We start from the raw sequence: 14,830 nt of genomic DNA on the forward strand, positions 1-14,830 counted from the left end.
CTAGAAAGCATAAAGTAGTATTTGAAAGGAGTTTTTCAAAGAAAGACCTCGGTGAAGCTGCTTACATATTGAGCATCAAGATCTATAGAAATAGATCAAGACGCTTGATAAGTTTTTTCAATGAGTACATACCTTGACAAGATTTTGAAGTAGTTCAAAATGGAACAGTCAAAGAAAGAGTTCTTGCCTGTGTTACAAGGTGTGAAATTGAGTAAGACTGAAAGCCCGACCACGGCAGAAGATAGAGAGAGAATGAAAGTCATTCCCTATGCCTCAGCCATAGGTTCTATAAAGTATGCCATGCTGTGTACCAGATATATTGTATACCCTACACTGAGTTTGGCAAGGGAGTACAATAGTGATCTAGGAGTAGATCACTGGACAACAGTCAAAATTATCCTTAGTGGAATAAGGATATGTTTCTCGATTATGGAGGTCACAAAAGGTTCGTCGTAAAGGGTTACGTCGATGCAAGTTTTGACACTGATCCAGATGACTCTAAGTCTCAATCTGGATACATATTGAAAGTGGGAGCAATTAGCTAGAGTAGCTCCGTGCAGAGCATTGTTGACATAGAAATTTGCAAAATACATACGGATCTGAATGTTGCAGACCCGTTGACTAAACTTCTCTCACAAGCAAAACATGATCACACCTTAGTACTCTTTGGGTGTTAATCACATGGCGATGTGAACTAGATTACTGACTCCAGTAAATCCTTTGAGTGTTGGTCACATGACGATGTGAACTATGGGTGTTAATCACATGGTGATGTGAACTATTGGTGTTAAATCACATGGCGATGTGAATTATTGACTCTAGTGCAAGTGGGAGACCGAAGGAAATATGCCCTAGAGGCAATAATAAATTTATTATTTATTTCCTTATTTCATGATAAATGTTTATTATTCATGCTAGAATTGTATTAACCGGAAACTTAGTACATGTGTGAATACATAGACAAACAGAGTGTCACTAGTATGTCTCTACTTGACTAGCTCATTGAATCAAAGATGGTTAAGTTTCCTAGCCATAAACATGAGTTGTCATTTGATTAACGGGATCACATCATTACAGAATGATGTGATTGACTTGACCCATTCCGTTAGCTTAGCACTTGATCGTTTAGTATGTTGCTATTGCTTTCTTCATGACTTATACATGTTCCTATGACTATGAGATTATGCAACTCCCGAATACCGGAGGAACATTTTGTGTGCTACCAAACGTCACAACGTAACAGGGTGATTATAAAGGTGCTCTACAGGTGTCTCCGATGGTGTTTGTTGAGTTGGCATAGATCGAGATTAGGATTTGTCACTCCGATTGTCGAAGAGGTATCTCTGGGCCCTCTCGGTAATGCACATCACGATAAGCCTTGCAAGCAATGTGACTAATGAGTTAGTTGCAGGATGATGCATTACGAAACGAGTAAAGAGACTTGCCGGTAACGAGATTGAACTAGGTATTGAGATACCGACGATCGAATCTCGGGCAAGTAACATACCGATGACAAAAGGAACAATGTATGTTGTTATGCGGTTTGACCGATAAAGATCTTCGTAGAATATGTAGGAGCCAATATGAGCATCCAGGTTCCGCTATTGGTTATTGACCAGAGACGTGTCTCGGTCATGTCTACATAGTTCTCGAACCCGTAGGGTCCGCACGCTTAACGGTCGGTGACGATTTGTATTATGAGTTTATGTGATTTGATGACCGAAGGTAGTTCAGAGTCCCGGATGAGATCGGGGACATGACGAGGAGTCTCGAAATGGTCGAGACGTAAAGATCGATATATTGGACGACTATATTCGACATCAGAAAGGTTCCGAGTGATTCGGGTATTTTTCGGAGTACCGGAGAGTTACGGGAATTCGTATTGGGCCTTAATGGGCCATACGGGAAAGGAGAGAAAGGCCTCAAAGGGTGGCCGCACCCCTCCCCATGGACTGGCCCGAATTGGACTAGGGAGGGGGGCACCCCCTTCCTTCCTTCTCCTTCTCCCTTCCCTTTTTCCTATTCCATGTGGGAGGTGGAATCCTACTAGGACTAGGGAGTCCTAGTAGGACTCCACACTTGGGCGCGCCCTATGAGGGCCAGCCTCCTCCTCCGTCCATCCTTTATATACGTGGCCAGGGGACACCCCATAGACACAAGTTGATCATTGATCTCTCCCAGCCATGTGCGGTGCCCTCCTCCATCATAGTCCACCTCGGTCATATCATATCGTAGCGGTGCTTAGGCGAAGCCCTGCGACGGTAGCTTCATCAACATCGTCACCACGCCGTCGTGCTGACGAAACTCTCTCTCGAGCTCTACTGGATCGTGAGATCGCGGGATGTCACCGAGCTGAACGTGTGCTGAACGCGGATGTGCCGTACGTTCGGTACTGAGGATCGGTCGATCGTGAAGACGTACGACTACATCAACCGTGTTGTCATAACGCTTCCGCTTAACGGTCTACGAGGATACGTGGACAACACTCTCCCCTCTCGTTGCTATGCATCACCATGATCTTGCGTGTGCGTAGGATTTTTTTGAAATTACTACGTTCCCCAACAACATATGTGTCAAATTCAGAAAAACCCGCATCTGATATGCGGGCTGGCGGGCGCCGGCAGAGCAGACACGACATAGCGGAACCCTAAAACGGAATATCCGCGAATATTCCGTTTTATAGTTCCGCTATGCGAGGTCTGCTCGGCCGGCGCCCGCGCCGGCCCGCAAAACCGTTTTTCCGTGAACTGTAAACGACTGCTAGAGATGCTCTTACCCTGTCCGATGCTTGAAGCCCTCTCAGCCTCACCAATCTCAACCTCTCCAGGGGCAACTTCATCAATCAGACTCCCATAGGCATCGTGCACCTCAAAAACCACATCTCCCTTTATGTATCTGAAATTCTGAATACTTCGGTTTGGACGCCATTTTGGTAAGGTTATATATGGTAATCAATTTAATGACCATTTCTCACCGCGGCTTGGAAAACTTCCAACAGATTAGAATTCTTGCATTGCGAGTAACAACTTACATGACTCGGTAATGGATCTCAAAGGGCAGCAGAAATTGAGAGGAGCTTTCAGATTTGCAAGCAATTGACCTAGGTTAAACAATTTATCAGGTAATCTGAATTCAGACAGGTTTGATAAACTAAAATCAATGGCTCCAAGATCTAACGGTGTTGTACATCAAATATACAGAGATATAATTACAAAGTATGAAGGGCAGCATAATTGCCAAGTTAAAGCAAGCATCCACCGCCTTGTCTGGAACCACTACCACATGTAATGGTAAATTATTACCTTGCCTGTAGATGATAATATGGTGCTAGCCTGCTAGGAGAATTATTTGTAATTTTCTCTTAGAACTAAATGCAGAACAAAATGAGCAATGGTGGGATAGTTCAAAATAAATAAATCATGGCGAACATACTTAATGGTGGTAAAATATCAGCCTGTAGCCCGGAGAGCAATTCTTGGGCAGGAACTTGATAATGAACATTCTTAATTAAGTGTGGCGAAATTTGCAAATTGCAGCTATACAAGGAACTTACTAACTCTACACACAAGGATTAGCCTTCCTTCTCTGAACATGAATTCCAAATTTGGCAACAATATAAACAGCGTAGCCGGTTTCATCTTTAAAAAAAGTTCAGTCTATTACAGTGTACGGTATCAACTGAAAGGTAAATCAGGGTGTTGGTTATACACATTAGTGTATAACAGGCATAAGTAATAAGCTGCAAAGTAACAGAAGCATTGGTCGATTTCCATTTCCAGTTCCCCATAACGTGTCATTTCAGATATACATAGGGGAAGTATGAGTCCATAGATATGCACTGCAAGATGTTGGAATCTGAGAATGATCCCTCTATACATTTCACTATGACCTATGCCCAGAGAGCTAATATCGACATAGAAGCAGATCCAAGCACCAATGCAATATAAGAGGCCTTCTTCAGTTTCAGAGATGATGACATCATCTTGTTGTGGAAGAAATCAAGAGAAATGAGGTCGACAAGCGCCATGTAGACAAGGATTCCGGCAGAGAGTGAACCAAGAAGGCCTTCAATTATTAGGGCGTTTGGACTGCTATCGTCATAGCCAGTCATATGGAAGACTGCCATCCCAAGAAGTATTCCCAGAGGTGTTGTCACTGAGAACATTATGCACATGTAACCCACTGTTGCCATCCCGAAACCAGCCTGTGAGAAATACACAAGTATGTGTTCAGTCATCAATGAACTTCATAAAACCCCTCTTAAGCTGGTGATTATGTGCTGTTACAGTTTGAGAGGAGAACTTCTAAAGCAGACCGTCATATGACAAGTATGGATGATTATAAACGAATACACATATATAGAAAGTGGTAAGGTATACAGCTGGAAATTGCTGCACGGGGAAACTGTCATCTAAAGTTATGACTATTTAACACAGATACATACAAAATGAATATTGCAGGTCGTGGCTCTGTTTGATACATTATGGCAATGCTTTGCCGGCTCAGAGAGAAGGATAGGAAATGCACTGGTGCCTTCGCTAAAACTGGAGATTTCAGCTTCAATCGATTGGCCATTCTACCATTTGGGCACATCTTGAAACCTCTTTCCTTTATTTATTTTCGGATTTTTTTTCCTTAGCATGTCAAAGTGCTCTGTGGAGTTGCTCTCCAGCACGATGCCACCAAATTAAGAAGTACTTCCTCTGTTATGGCCGGTTTAGCTAGGCCCACCCGGCAATCTTAGCCCACAAGTTATCTTAGGTTAATTCTTATGCAAGTTATCTAGGTTATAAATATAGGCTGTAAGACTCTTTTTGGAATTAAGCAATAAGAATATTATTATCCCTATTGCCCGGCTCCCAGAGGAGCCGGAACCCTAGCCGCCGCCGCCATCCTCCTCCTACGCGACGGCGCCCAGCCGCCGGCGCGCCCGCTCATCGCCTCGCCCCACTCCATCCTTCCCCTACAACATGCGGAGCAGGTCCGGTAGGATCCCTGGTTCTACCAATTTGGTATCCAGAGACACGGGTTCGATCATGTCGTCATCAACACCCACGCCGACGCTGCCCATCATCACCACCGCCCCGATGACCACTGCCGGGTCCCCAACGCCGCCGGCCCCGATCACCTCCGCGTCGCCGGCCCTCGTCACTTCCGCGCCGCCGACAACCTCCGTCTTCACGCCGGAGGAGATGACCAGCACCCTGCGGGACCTCGTGACGGCCGTCCAGGGCATCTCCCTGTACTTGGCCGGCCCGCACACCATCCCGCCGGCTGCGCCCCCCGCCTACAGCCACCCGGCAACGCACTGGCCGATCCAGAACGCGTCGGGCCCGAGCGGGACGCCCCTGCTGCCGTTCCAGGCGGGCTACACCGGCGGGCCCCCGCCGCTGCTGCACCTGCCCTGGTACTCGGTACCCGCGGCGATCGCCGGGGCCCATCTGTCGCTCCAGCCGCCGCCCGCCCCAGCGCCGTCCTGGCCGCAGTGGCCCGCGCCGGTTCTCGCAGCGCCACCCGCGCCTCCCGCGCCCGTCCCAGCGCCGCAGTGGCCCGCGCCGGCCCCAGCCGCGCCAACAGCGCCGCCCACGCCGGTCCAGCTCCCACCGCCGCCGCCCAGCTCCGGACTGGGCCAGTCGACACCGGGAGGACTTCCGATCCAGCAGGTCCGGTTTCCGTCGTCACCGTCCCCGATCCCGGCCTGGCTAACCGGGATGTCGCCACCGCCAGTTTACACAGAGGCCGGGGACCCATCGGTACCCATGCTGCAGTCTGGGGCCTCGTCCGGCTCCGCGGGGGCCTACGACGGCCTCCCCACCGTTGACCGGGCGTCGTCATCCTCACTGCTCCGCACCGCCGAGCCGGTCGGCCATGGCGCGCCGACCCAGACGCCGCCACGGTTCGCCAAGATTGATTTCGCCACTTATGACGGCACGGAGGACCCGCTTAACTGGCTCAACCAGTGTGAGCAGTTTTTCCGTGGCCAGCGCACGCTCGCGTCGGAGCGCACTTGGCTGACATCCTACCACCTCCGCGGTGCAGCCCAGACCTGGTACTACGCCCTCGAGCAGGACGAGGGCAGCATGCCCCCTTGGGAGCGCTTCCGCGAGCTCTGCCTACTTCGCTTTAGGCCTCCGGTTCGCGGGAGCCGCCTGGCGGAGCTCGGCCGCCTTCCCTTCACCTCCACGGTGCAGGACTTCGCCGACCGTTTCCAGGCCCTGGCATGCGATGCGTCGGGCGTGACGGCGCAGCAGCGGGCCGACCTCTTTGTCGGTGGACTTCCGGATCACATCCGCGTGGACGTGGAGCTTCGGGGACCCCAGGATCTCCAGTCGGCCATGTACTACGCCCGCCCGTTCGAGTGCCGCGCGGTGGCCATCCAGCAGGAATCACCGTCCCGGACCGCTAGGTCGCTACCCGGGCCAGATTCCGCACAGGGTCGGCCTGCGCAGGCTTCTGGGCACGCCTCGCCGCTACCGCGGCGCGCCTGTTCCACCGGCTCACCTCAGCCGAGCTACTCGAGCGTCGCTGCCAAGGGTTGTGCTTCAACTGCGACGAGCACTACACGCCCGGCCATGCCTGCCTGCGACTCTTCTACCTGGAGGTTGCAGACTACATTCCGGAGGACGCCGTCGCCGCCGACCTGGCCGCCCCAGCTGTCGAGAAGGTGTTTGACGCTGGTTGATCGCCTCGAGGAGTTCCGCAAGCGTTTCCCCACCTTACAGCTCGAGGACGAGCTGTTTGTGCGGGCGGGGAGAAGTGTTATGGCCGGTTTAGCTAGGCCCACCGGGCAATCTTAGCCCACAAGTTATCTTAGGTTAATTCTTATGCAAGTTATCTTAGGTTAATTCTTATGCAAGTTATCTAGGTTATAAATATAGGCTGTAAGACTCTTTTTGGAATTAAGCAATAAGAATATTATTATCCCTATTGCCCGGCTCCCAGAGGAGCCGGAACCCTAGCCGCCTCTAACCCTAGCCGCCGCCGCCATCCTCCTCCTACGCGACGGCGCCCAGCCGCCGGCGCGTCCGCTCATCGCCTCGCCCCACTCCATCCTTCCCCTACAACCTGCGGAGCAGGTCCGGTAGGATCCCTGGTTCTACCACCCTCTGTAAACTAATATAAGAGTGTTTAGATCACTGAAGTAGTGATCTAAACGCTCTTATATTAGTTTACGGAGGGAGTACTTTAAAGACCTACCAAGTGCTATTCTTCTGTCCCTTCTCCTGTGTGCATAACACATCAGCCTCATCTAGTGCAAATGTGGAAAGACAAAATGGATGCGGACATGGACGAACAGAATTGAATGGGAAAAATTTGTCTAAAAACAAAACAGTTAGGACTCCATGAGTATAGATAACACAGAAAGTTGAGGTCTGAAGGCTGCTAAGGTAAATGTAACTGAGAAAAAAGGGCTCGCTGTACAACAGGGATCCTTCCACCAATAATCGCCTCCAAAGTTACCAGAGGGTTCAGGGTAACACGAGGAGCTTAACAAATCATATTCAACTATAAGTATTACTTGGCTGACAAAGTGGTATATGGCAAACATGCCAACTCTGAACTAAAACAATGGCATGACAGGATTACTCAAAGACAGAGAAAACAAACATCTAAATCAACATACGAGGGAACAAACCCTTGTCGTTTGTATGTGCAAAGCATTAGCTTAATACTGTATTAGACATCAACATAGGTAGCTAATCACGTATTATTATACTCAATCTATAAAGTATGACCACAGGTCCATGACAGGCTTGTCTTTCTTAAGAAAATCAGTCAACAGGAAAGACAGCACTGACATGAATTTTTTTAAATAAGCTGCCGACTTCCTAATTCATACCATTGCAAATAGGCTGCACAAAACTCACACTGGAAGTCGGGATATGAACAAAATCGTACTCCCTCCGTTCACAAATATATAAGATGTTTTAGATATTTCAATATGGACTACGTACGGACTGAAACGAGTGAACAAACACACTAAAATGCATCTATATGCATCCGAATCAGAAAAAAGCTTAGAACATCTTATAATAGTGAACAGAGGGAGTACTAGGCTAATTTTTCAATGATGAATTCTCTTAATAACATAACAATTCAATGGTGAATTCTCCAATTGCACAGAAACATCACACCAAATTGAGTGGCATTTGTTGGACTCTGACCTGTGCGATGCAGCCGCCGAGGCCCATCCCCTCGAAGACCTGGTGGAAGGAGAGCGCGACGACGAGCGGGCGGATGGCGCAGACGTCCTGCGACATCCCCAGGGTGACCCCGATGATGACCGAGTGGAACACTATGCCAATCTCCAGCACCTTGGACACCATCTTCTGCTTCTTCCTTGCCTCCTCCTCCTCCCCCTCCCCGACCTCCACCACCTCATGCCCAGCGCCATGGCACCCGACAATAGGGACCACGGGCTCATCGCTGCGGGGCAGCCGGGCGCCTTTCTTGGGACCGAATAGCGCCACGTCGTCCCGGTCCGGCTCGCCGCCATTCTTGTCGGCGTGCGGCGCCGGGTCGTCGCGGTCACTCTCGTCCAGGAAAGCGCGTTTCCTGGGGCTCATTTCGCCGGTGAGCTCGAAGGCGGGGGCCTTCTTGGTGGTGGGGATTGGGGCGTAGGGCTGGCCCTCCTCCTGCTGCGGCTGCTGGTGGCCGTGGGCTTCGAGGTGCGACGAGGCGGAGAGGTCGACGAGGAGCGCGAGCAGCGCGCCGACGAGGCAGAGGAGCCCCGCGAAGGGGAAGTCCCTCCAGGGCCTGCGCGACGCGACGGCGCAGTCGGCGAGCGCCGCGTAGGCGTCCGGGAGGACGTGGACGAGGGAGGTGGAGAGGATGACCCCGGCCGCGTAGCACTTGACGAGGAGCAGGCCCCGCGCGTACCCGCCCCGGCCGCGGAAGGCCCTGGTGAGCGCGACGGGGAGGCAGACGCCGACGGCGCTGGCGATGAGGATGGCGAGCAGGGAGCCCGTCTTGAGCCGCGCCGCCGCGGCCCCGTCGCGGCACACCCTGGACAGAGCGGCGAGCTCGCCCGCCGGGAGGCACCCCCTGCCAGACATGGCGGGGCGCGAGGTGCTCGGCGAAATATCGCGCCCGCGCACGCCAGCGAGGGCGACGGCGACGGCGACAGGGTCGGCGAGCGGCAGGGGAGGGAAGGAGGACTTATTATGAGACTTGATGAGTGGTTAAAAGAAACAAGCGAGGTTTCAACGCGAGGGGGCCCGCGGGGAGGCCGTGCGCGATGGGGTTTTGTGGAAACTTACGAGAGAAGAAGAAACGGTTTAGTAGACGCTGAGTGGTCAGTGGGCATCCTCAAAAAAAAAAAAAGACTGGTCAGTGGGCCTAATCATGTGTTGTCGTTGCTCACTGCTAGATCTACCAAGGCCCAGCTGGCGAGGAAGGCAGTTTGCACCGTCTTTCTCGCTGAAGACCGGCAATCTTTGCACATACAGCACCTAATACTTTCTTTTTTGACGGAACATCACCTAATACTTTGCACATGAGTAGTAAAAAACTTCTTTTGTGAAAGCTGAATAAAACTGTTGCTTATTGATGATTTGGTGCGGCATACAAGAGTATATAAGAGGGTACAAACCGACTTGGGGTAGGGGTACAAAACTGACTTGGACTAGAAGTCGTATACCATAATGACTACTCTAACATCCTCCCGCAGTATCAACGGCAGGCTCGACGATGTTGAGACTGAAACAGATATCTTGAAACGGCTTAGTAGGCAGTGCCTCGGTGAAAATGTCAGCAAACTGAGCCGTAGAGGGAACATGAAGCACCCGAACCTGACCAAGAGCAACCTTTTCACGAACAAAATGAATATCAATCTCAATATGCTTTGTGCGTCGGTGTTGAACTGGATTGCTGGTCATGTAGACTGCTGATATGTTGTCACAGTAGACAATAGTGGCCTGCTCAATAGGCCTGTGTAGCTCGGAGAGTAACTGCCGAATCCAGATTGTATCTGCAACGGCATGTGCCACAGCGCGATACTCAGCCTCGGCCGACGAACGTGAGACTGTAACCTGTCTTTTCGAAGACCAAGAAATCAAATTGTTACCAAGAAAAACACAAAAACCGGAAGTGGACCTTCGAGTGTCAGGACAACCAGCCCAGTCTGCATCAGAGTATGCGGTAAGCGAGTTTGGAGAAGAATTATTGAGGTGGAGACCATGATTGAGAGTTCCTTTTAAATACCAAAGAATGTGTTTAACATGATTATAGTGAGGAACCCGGGGATCATGCATATAGAGACATGCTTGTTGAACAGCAAAAGAGATTTCAGGATGAGTAATGGTGAGATATTGGAGAGCACCTGTTAGGCTACGATAGAGAGTAGGATCGGAAAAGGGTTCACCGGTAGCCGAAACTTTAAAACTAGTATCGACAGGAGTGCGAGATGATTGACAGTCAAGCATACCAGCACGATTAAGAAGATCAAGAATATACTGGCGTTGGAAAAGAAAAAGGCTGGTGGAATCTCGAACAACAGCAATGCCTAAGAAATGATGAAGGAGTCCTAGGTCAGTCATAGAAAATTCAGATCTAAGAAGAGAGACAATATGATCTAAGAACTTTTGAGAGGAGGCGGTAAGAATGATATCATCTACATAGAGAAGTAAATAGGCAGTGTCAGAAGTTTGATGATACACAAAAAGAGAGGTGTCGGAGAGAGATGGAGTGAAGCCTATTGTTTGAATGAAGGAGGAGAAGCGTTGAAACCAAGCTCGTGGGGCCTGTTTAAGACCGTAGAGAGATTTCTGAAGAAGACATACATGAGTTGGAAAGGATGGATTTTCAAAACACAGAGGTTGCTGGCAGTAGACAGTTTCTTGAAGGGAACCATGGAGGAAAGCATTTTTAACATCAAGTTGGTGAATGGGCCATGAGGAGGAGACAACAACACTAAGAACGGTGCGAATGGTGCTAGGTTTAACAACAGGAGAGAAGGTTTCTTTGTAATCAATTCCTTGTTGCTGAGAAAAGTCACGACAAACCCACCTGGCTTTATATCGTGAGAGGCTCCCATCGGAGTGGAACTTTTGGCGAAAAATCCATTTGCCAGAAACAATATTGGTATTGGGAGGACGAGGAACAAGTTGTCAGGTGTTGTTTTGAAGTAAAGCATTATATTCTTCTTGCATGGCAGCGGCCCAATTGGGATCAAGTAGAGCAGTTTTGTAATTCTTTGGAAGAGAAGTGAGAGATACGGAGGTATGAAGGTTTAGGCGGTCTTGGGGTTGATGAAATCCTGATTTGGCCCTAGTACGCATGCGATGATCATTAATCGGGGCTGCTGTAGGAATAGCACGAGGGGGTAAGGTGGGTACTGGTGAGTCCGGCGCAGCGGAAGAGTCGGACGAAGGAGTAGGGCTGGGTGGTGGAGTGGGAGCAGGGCTGGGTGGTGGAGTGGGAGCAGGGCTGGGTGTTGGGGAGGGAGCAGGGGTCAGGGGTGTTGGGGACGTCTCGGGTGGGGTGAGTGTATGGTTGGGATTGGCTATGGTGGGTGTTAATGGTGGTGGTGATAAGTTGTGTTCGGCAGGTAGGGGAGTATATAGTTGCAAAGGACGGGGAGAGGGGGTGTTTGCGGAGCTAGGGGTGTTGGATGGTGTAGTAGTGCGTTGTGAGAAAGGAAAAATGTGCTCAGCAAACGTGACATGACGAGAGACATGAACGTGTCTGGTGTGAAGGTCGAGACAGCGATAGCCTTTGTGCTCGTCAGAGAAGCCGAGAAAAGCACATGGGATAGAGCGTGGTGACAATTTATTTGCAGAAGTGGCGTAGGCATTGGGAAAACAGAGACAGCCGAAAACACGAACCGCGGAGTAGTCGGGGTGGGAAAGAAAGAGGGAATAATAGGGAGTAGTGTTGGGTTTAGTTTTAGAAGGTCGAATATTTAGAAGGAAGGTGGCCATGTGTAGGGCTTCAGCCCAAAACTTGGGAGGCATAGATGATTGAATGAGGAGAGTGCGAACTATATCATTGAGGGTGCGAAGAGAGCGTTCTGCTTTACCATTTTGAGGGGAGGTGTAGGGACATGAGAACCTAAGCAGGATGCCATGTTGTAAGAAGAAAGTACGATTTTTAATGTTATCAAACTCGCGACCATTGTCACATTGGATAAAGCGAATTGGGAGGAAGAAGTGAACAGACACATAGCGTTGAAAATTAAGGAAAAGAGAATGGACCTCGGATTTGTTGCGTAGAGGAAAAGTCCAGACAAAGTGGGTGAAATCATCTAGGATAACAAGGTAGTATTTAAAACCCGAAACACTTGCAATGAGAGAGGTCCATAAATCACAATGTATTAATTCAAAGGGATAAGTGCTACAAGAACTAGAGGAACTAAAGGGAAGACACACATGTTTGCCTAATTGACAAGACTCGCAAAACACAGAATTATGAGAGTCCCTATTACATGGTATGGTAAATTCACTAAGCATAGAAGCTAAGACGGCGGGGTTGGGATGGCCCAGGCGACGATGCCAGAGATCGACGGAGGCCAGCATGGATGTTGGAGGGGTGGCGGCAGGAACTCCATTAAGAGAATAAAGATCACCGGAGCTATTGAAGCGAGCGATCTCGGCCTTGGTCAGGTAATCTTTCACAGATAAACCAAAAGGATCAAATTCAGCCGAAACTAGATTGTCGCAAGTAAATTGGCGAACAGAGATAAGATTTTTAATGAGGGCGGGTGCAACTAGAACATCGCGAAGTAAAAGAGGTTTGGTGGAAGAGGGAAGTTGAGCCTGACCAACACAATATATAGGAATAGATGATCCATCTCCAAGGATAATGGAAGGGAAAGGAGATTTAGTGCAAGAAGATAACCAATTACTAGATGCAGACATATGACTAGAGGCCCCTGAATCAAAGATCCAATCCGTACCTGAGTTTCCTTGTGCAGCAAAGTTATTCATGGCCTGGAGAAAGGCAGCTTGATCCCAGCTCGGCGTCGCAGGTGAGGGTGGCGTCGGAAGCAGTGCCGGCGGATACGATGGTGAAGGCAGTAGGGCCGACTGGGGAGTGTAGTAGGCATTGGCCGGCTGTGGTGGGGGTGGCGTCGGGAGCAGGGCCGGCTGAGGTGTGTAGTAGGCGGCGCCGTCGGTGGTGTAATGACCATAAGGAGCATACGTCGGGGCGGCGTGATAGGCAGTGGCCGGCTGTCGGGGGTTGAGAACCCCGGGAGCACCAGTAGGCGGCCGAAGGCCGGGTTGCCAGGCACCTGAGTATGCCGGCGGAGCGGACCAGGGCATGGGCCATGCTTGAGCAAGCCCCGTCCAAGGATCATGAGGAGGCCGCCATGCAACCGCAGATGGAGCACTGGTGGGTGGTGCAGGACTCGGTGCTGGTGATGTCGTAGGCGGAACCGAACGAGTCGACGGCGGCCTGTAGATAGGGTTTTTGCCGCGGTAGTTCGGACTAGGACGCCAGCCTGGGGGTGGTTGAACAGATGACGATGCGGACGGCCCGGCGGCAGGAGCCGGCATGGAAGGCGGCGCTGGTGTAGACGACAGAGGAGGACAAGCCGCAGCATGAAAGACCTTGGGGCGAGAGTCCTTGCGAGCTTGTGTTTCCGCCGCGAGTTGTAGCCAGGAACGAACTTCAGCGAAGGTAGGAGGGGGCCGTATCATCGGTATGAACGAGGCTTGCTTGTCAAAGTCTTCGCTGAGGCCGACGACGACGATATTGATTAGCTGTGAGTCGCTAACTGTATCGCCGAGTTCGCGGAGCTCATCACCAATGGTCTTAACGCGCTGGCAGAACAGGTTCACCGGGGCATCTCCTTGCACCATATTGCGAAGCTCGGTGTGGAGAGCGTTTTTCCGAGCGTCGGTGTTGCTTTGGAAGAGCTGACGGAGGGAGTGCCAGATGTTGGCAGCGGTGGCGCCGTCGTGATCGAGCATGTTGAAGATCTCGGTGGTGATGCGGGTGTAGAACCACTGGACGATCGCGAGATCGTCTTTCAACCATTGTGGATCGTCGGGGCGGGGAAGACAGTTGGCGGCGACATGCGAGTGCAGGTTGCAGCGGCCGAGGTGGAGATCGAAGAGATGTCTCCAATGGTAGTAGTTGTGGGCGGCGAGATCAAGAACTATGGGATGTAGGGGCTGACGTCGGAGATTGTGTCAGCAAGAGATATTGGTGCGGCGAGGATGGGTGCAGGATCGTTTTGTGGAGCTATGGTGAGGGCCGAGAGAGAAGCGGCCGCGGCGTTGGCAGCCTTGGCGGTGAGTGCGGTCCGGCGCTCGAAGTAGTGGGGCGGCGGCGGCGTTGGCGGAGCCATACCCTAAACCCTGGGACCGGTATCTGATACCATGAAAGCTGAATAAAACTGTTGCTTATTGATGATTTGATGCGGCATACAATAGTATATAAGAGGGTACAAACCGACTTGGGGTAGGGGTACAAAACTGACTTGGACTAGAAGTCGTATACCTGACTACTCTAACATTTTGCACTAAATTGCAGATTGCACCAAGCACGGCGTTTGCTCCGAACAATCAGGCATTTGCGTGGGCTCTTGAGTTGTGACAAGGAGGATGTATGGGTGCTGCACCACGCACTGGCACTAGCTAACCCAAAGGTAGTTGTAGTATAGGGCGCTATACTCTGGCACGTGCAACTCTTTTTTTTTATAGCTTACAAAGCTGACCACTTGGTGCGGCACGTACAACTCCGTCCACTCGGTGTCAGGCAAACACTGGATACCAAATCTACGCCACACGGGCAATTGCACGAAATCAGCCATATGCTGGAGGATAAGATTTAATAAGGAACTCAAACAAAGAAATCATATGCAAATTGTCGGTTGAAGATATTA

At 50.7% G+C, this 14,830-nt stretch overlaps 1 protein-coding gene across 1 annotated transcript; it reads right to left on the reverse strand.

The window, feature by feature from the left end:
- Nucleotides 1-3,603: 3,603 nt before the first annotated feature.
- Nucleotides 3,604-9,250, reverse strand: LOC109778345 (zinc transporter 6). Its single transcript, XM_020336895.4, has 2 exons — nucleotides 8,166-9,250; nucleotides 3,604-4,204 (listed from the first exon to the last, which is right to left on the reverse strand). The coding sequence occupies exons 1-2, from the start codon at nucleotides 9,054-9,056 to the stop codon at nucleotides 3,890-3,892; spliced, it is 1,206 nt and encodes a 401-aa protein (XP_020192484.1). The 5' UTR covers nucleotides 9,057-9,250; the 3' UTR covers nucleotides 3,604-3,889.
- Between the last annotated feature and the right edge of the window lie 5,580 nt (nucleotides 9,251-14,830).

The sequence above is a fragment of the Aegilops tauschii genome, chromosome 1 (genome assembly GCF_002575655.3).
Source record: "Aegilops tauschii subsp. strangulata cultivar AL8/78 chromosome 1, Aet v6.0, whole genome shotgun sequence".
Classification (NCBI taxonomy): domain Eukaryota; kingdom Viridiplantae; phylum Streptophyta; class Magnoliopsida; order Poales; family Poaceae; genus Aegilops; species Aegilops tauschii.

What these genes read in the sequence shown, in the direction of transcription:
- LOC109778345 (XM_020336895.4), bottom strand. Translation starts at nt 9,056, where the DNA reads ATGTCTGGCAGGGGGTGCCTCCCGGCGGGCGAGCTCGCCGCTCTGTCC. An exon ending in TCGGCGGCTGCATCGCACAG is followed by an intron (nt 4,205 to 8,165) that starts GTCAGAGTCCAA and finishes TATTTCTCACAG; the next exon opens with GCTGGTTTCGGGATGGCAAC.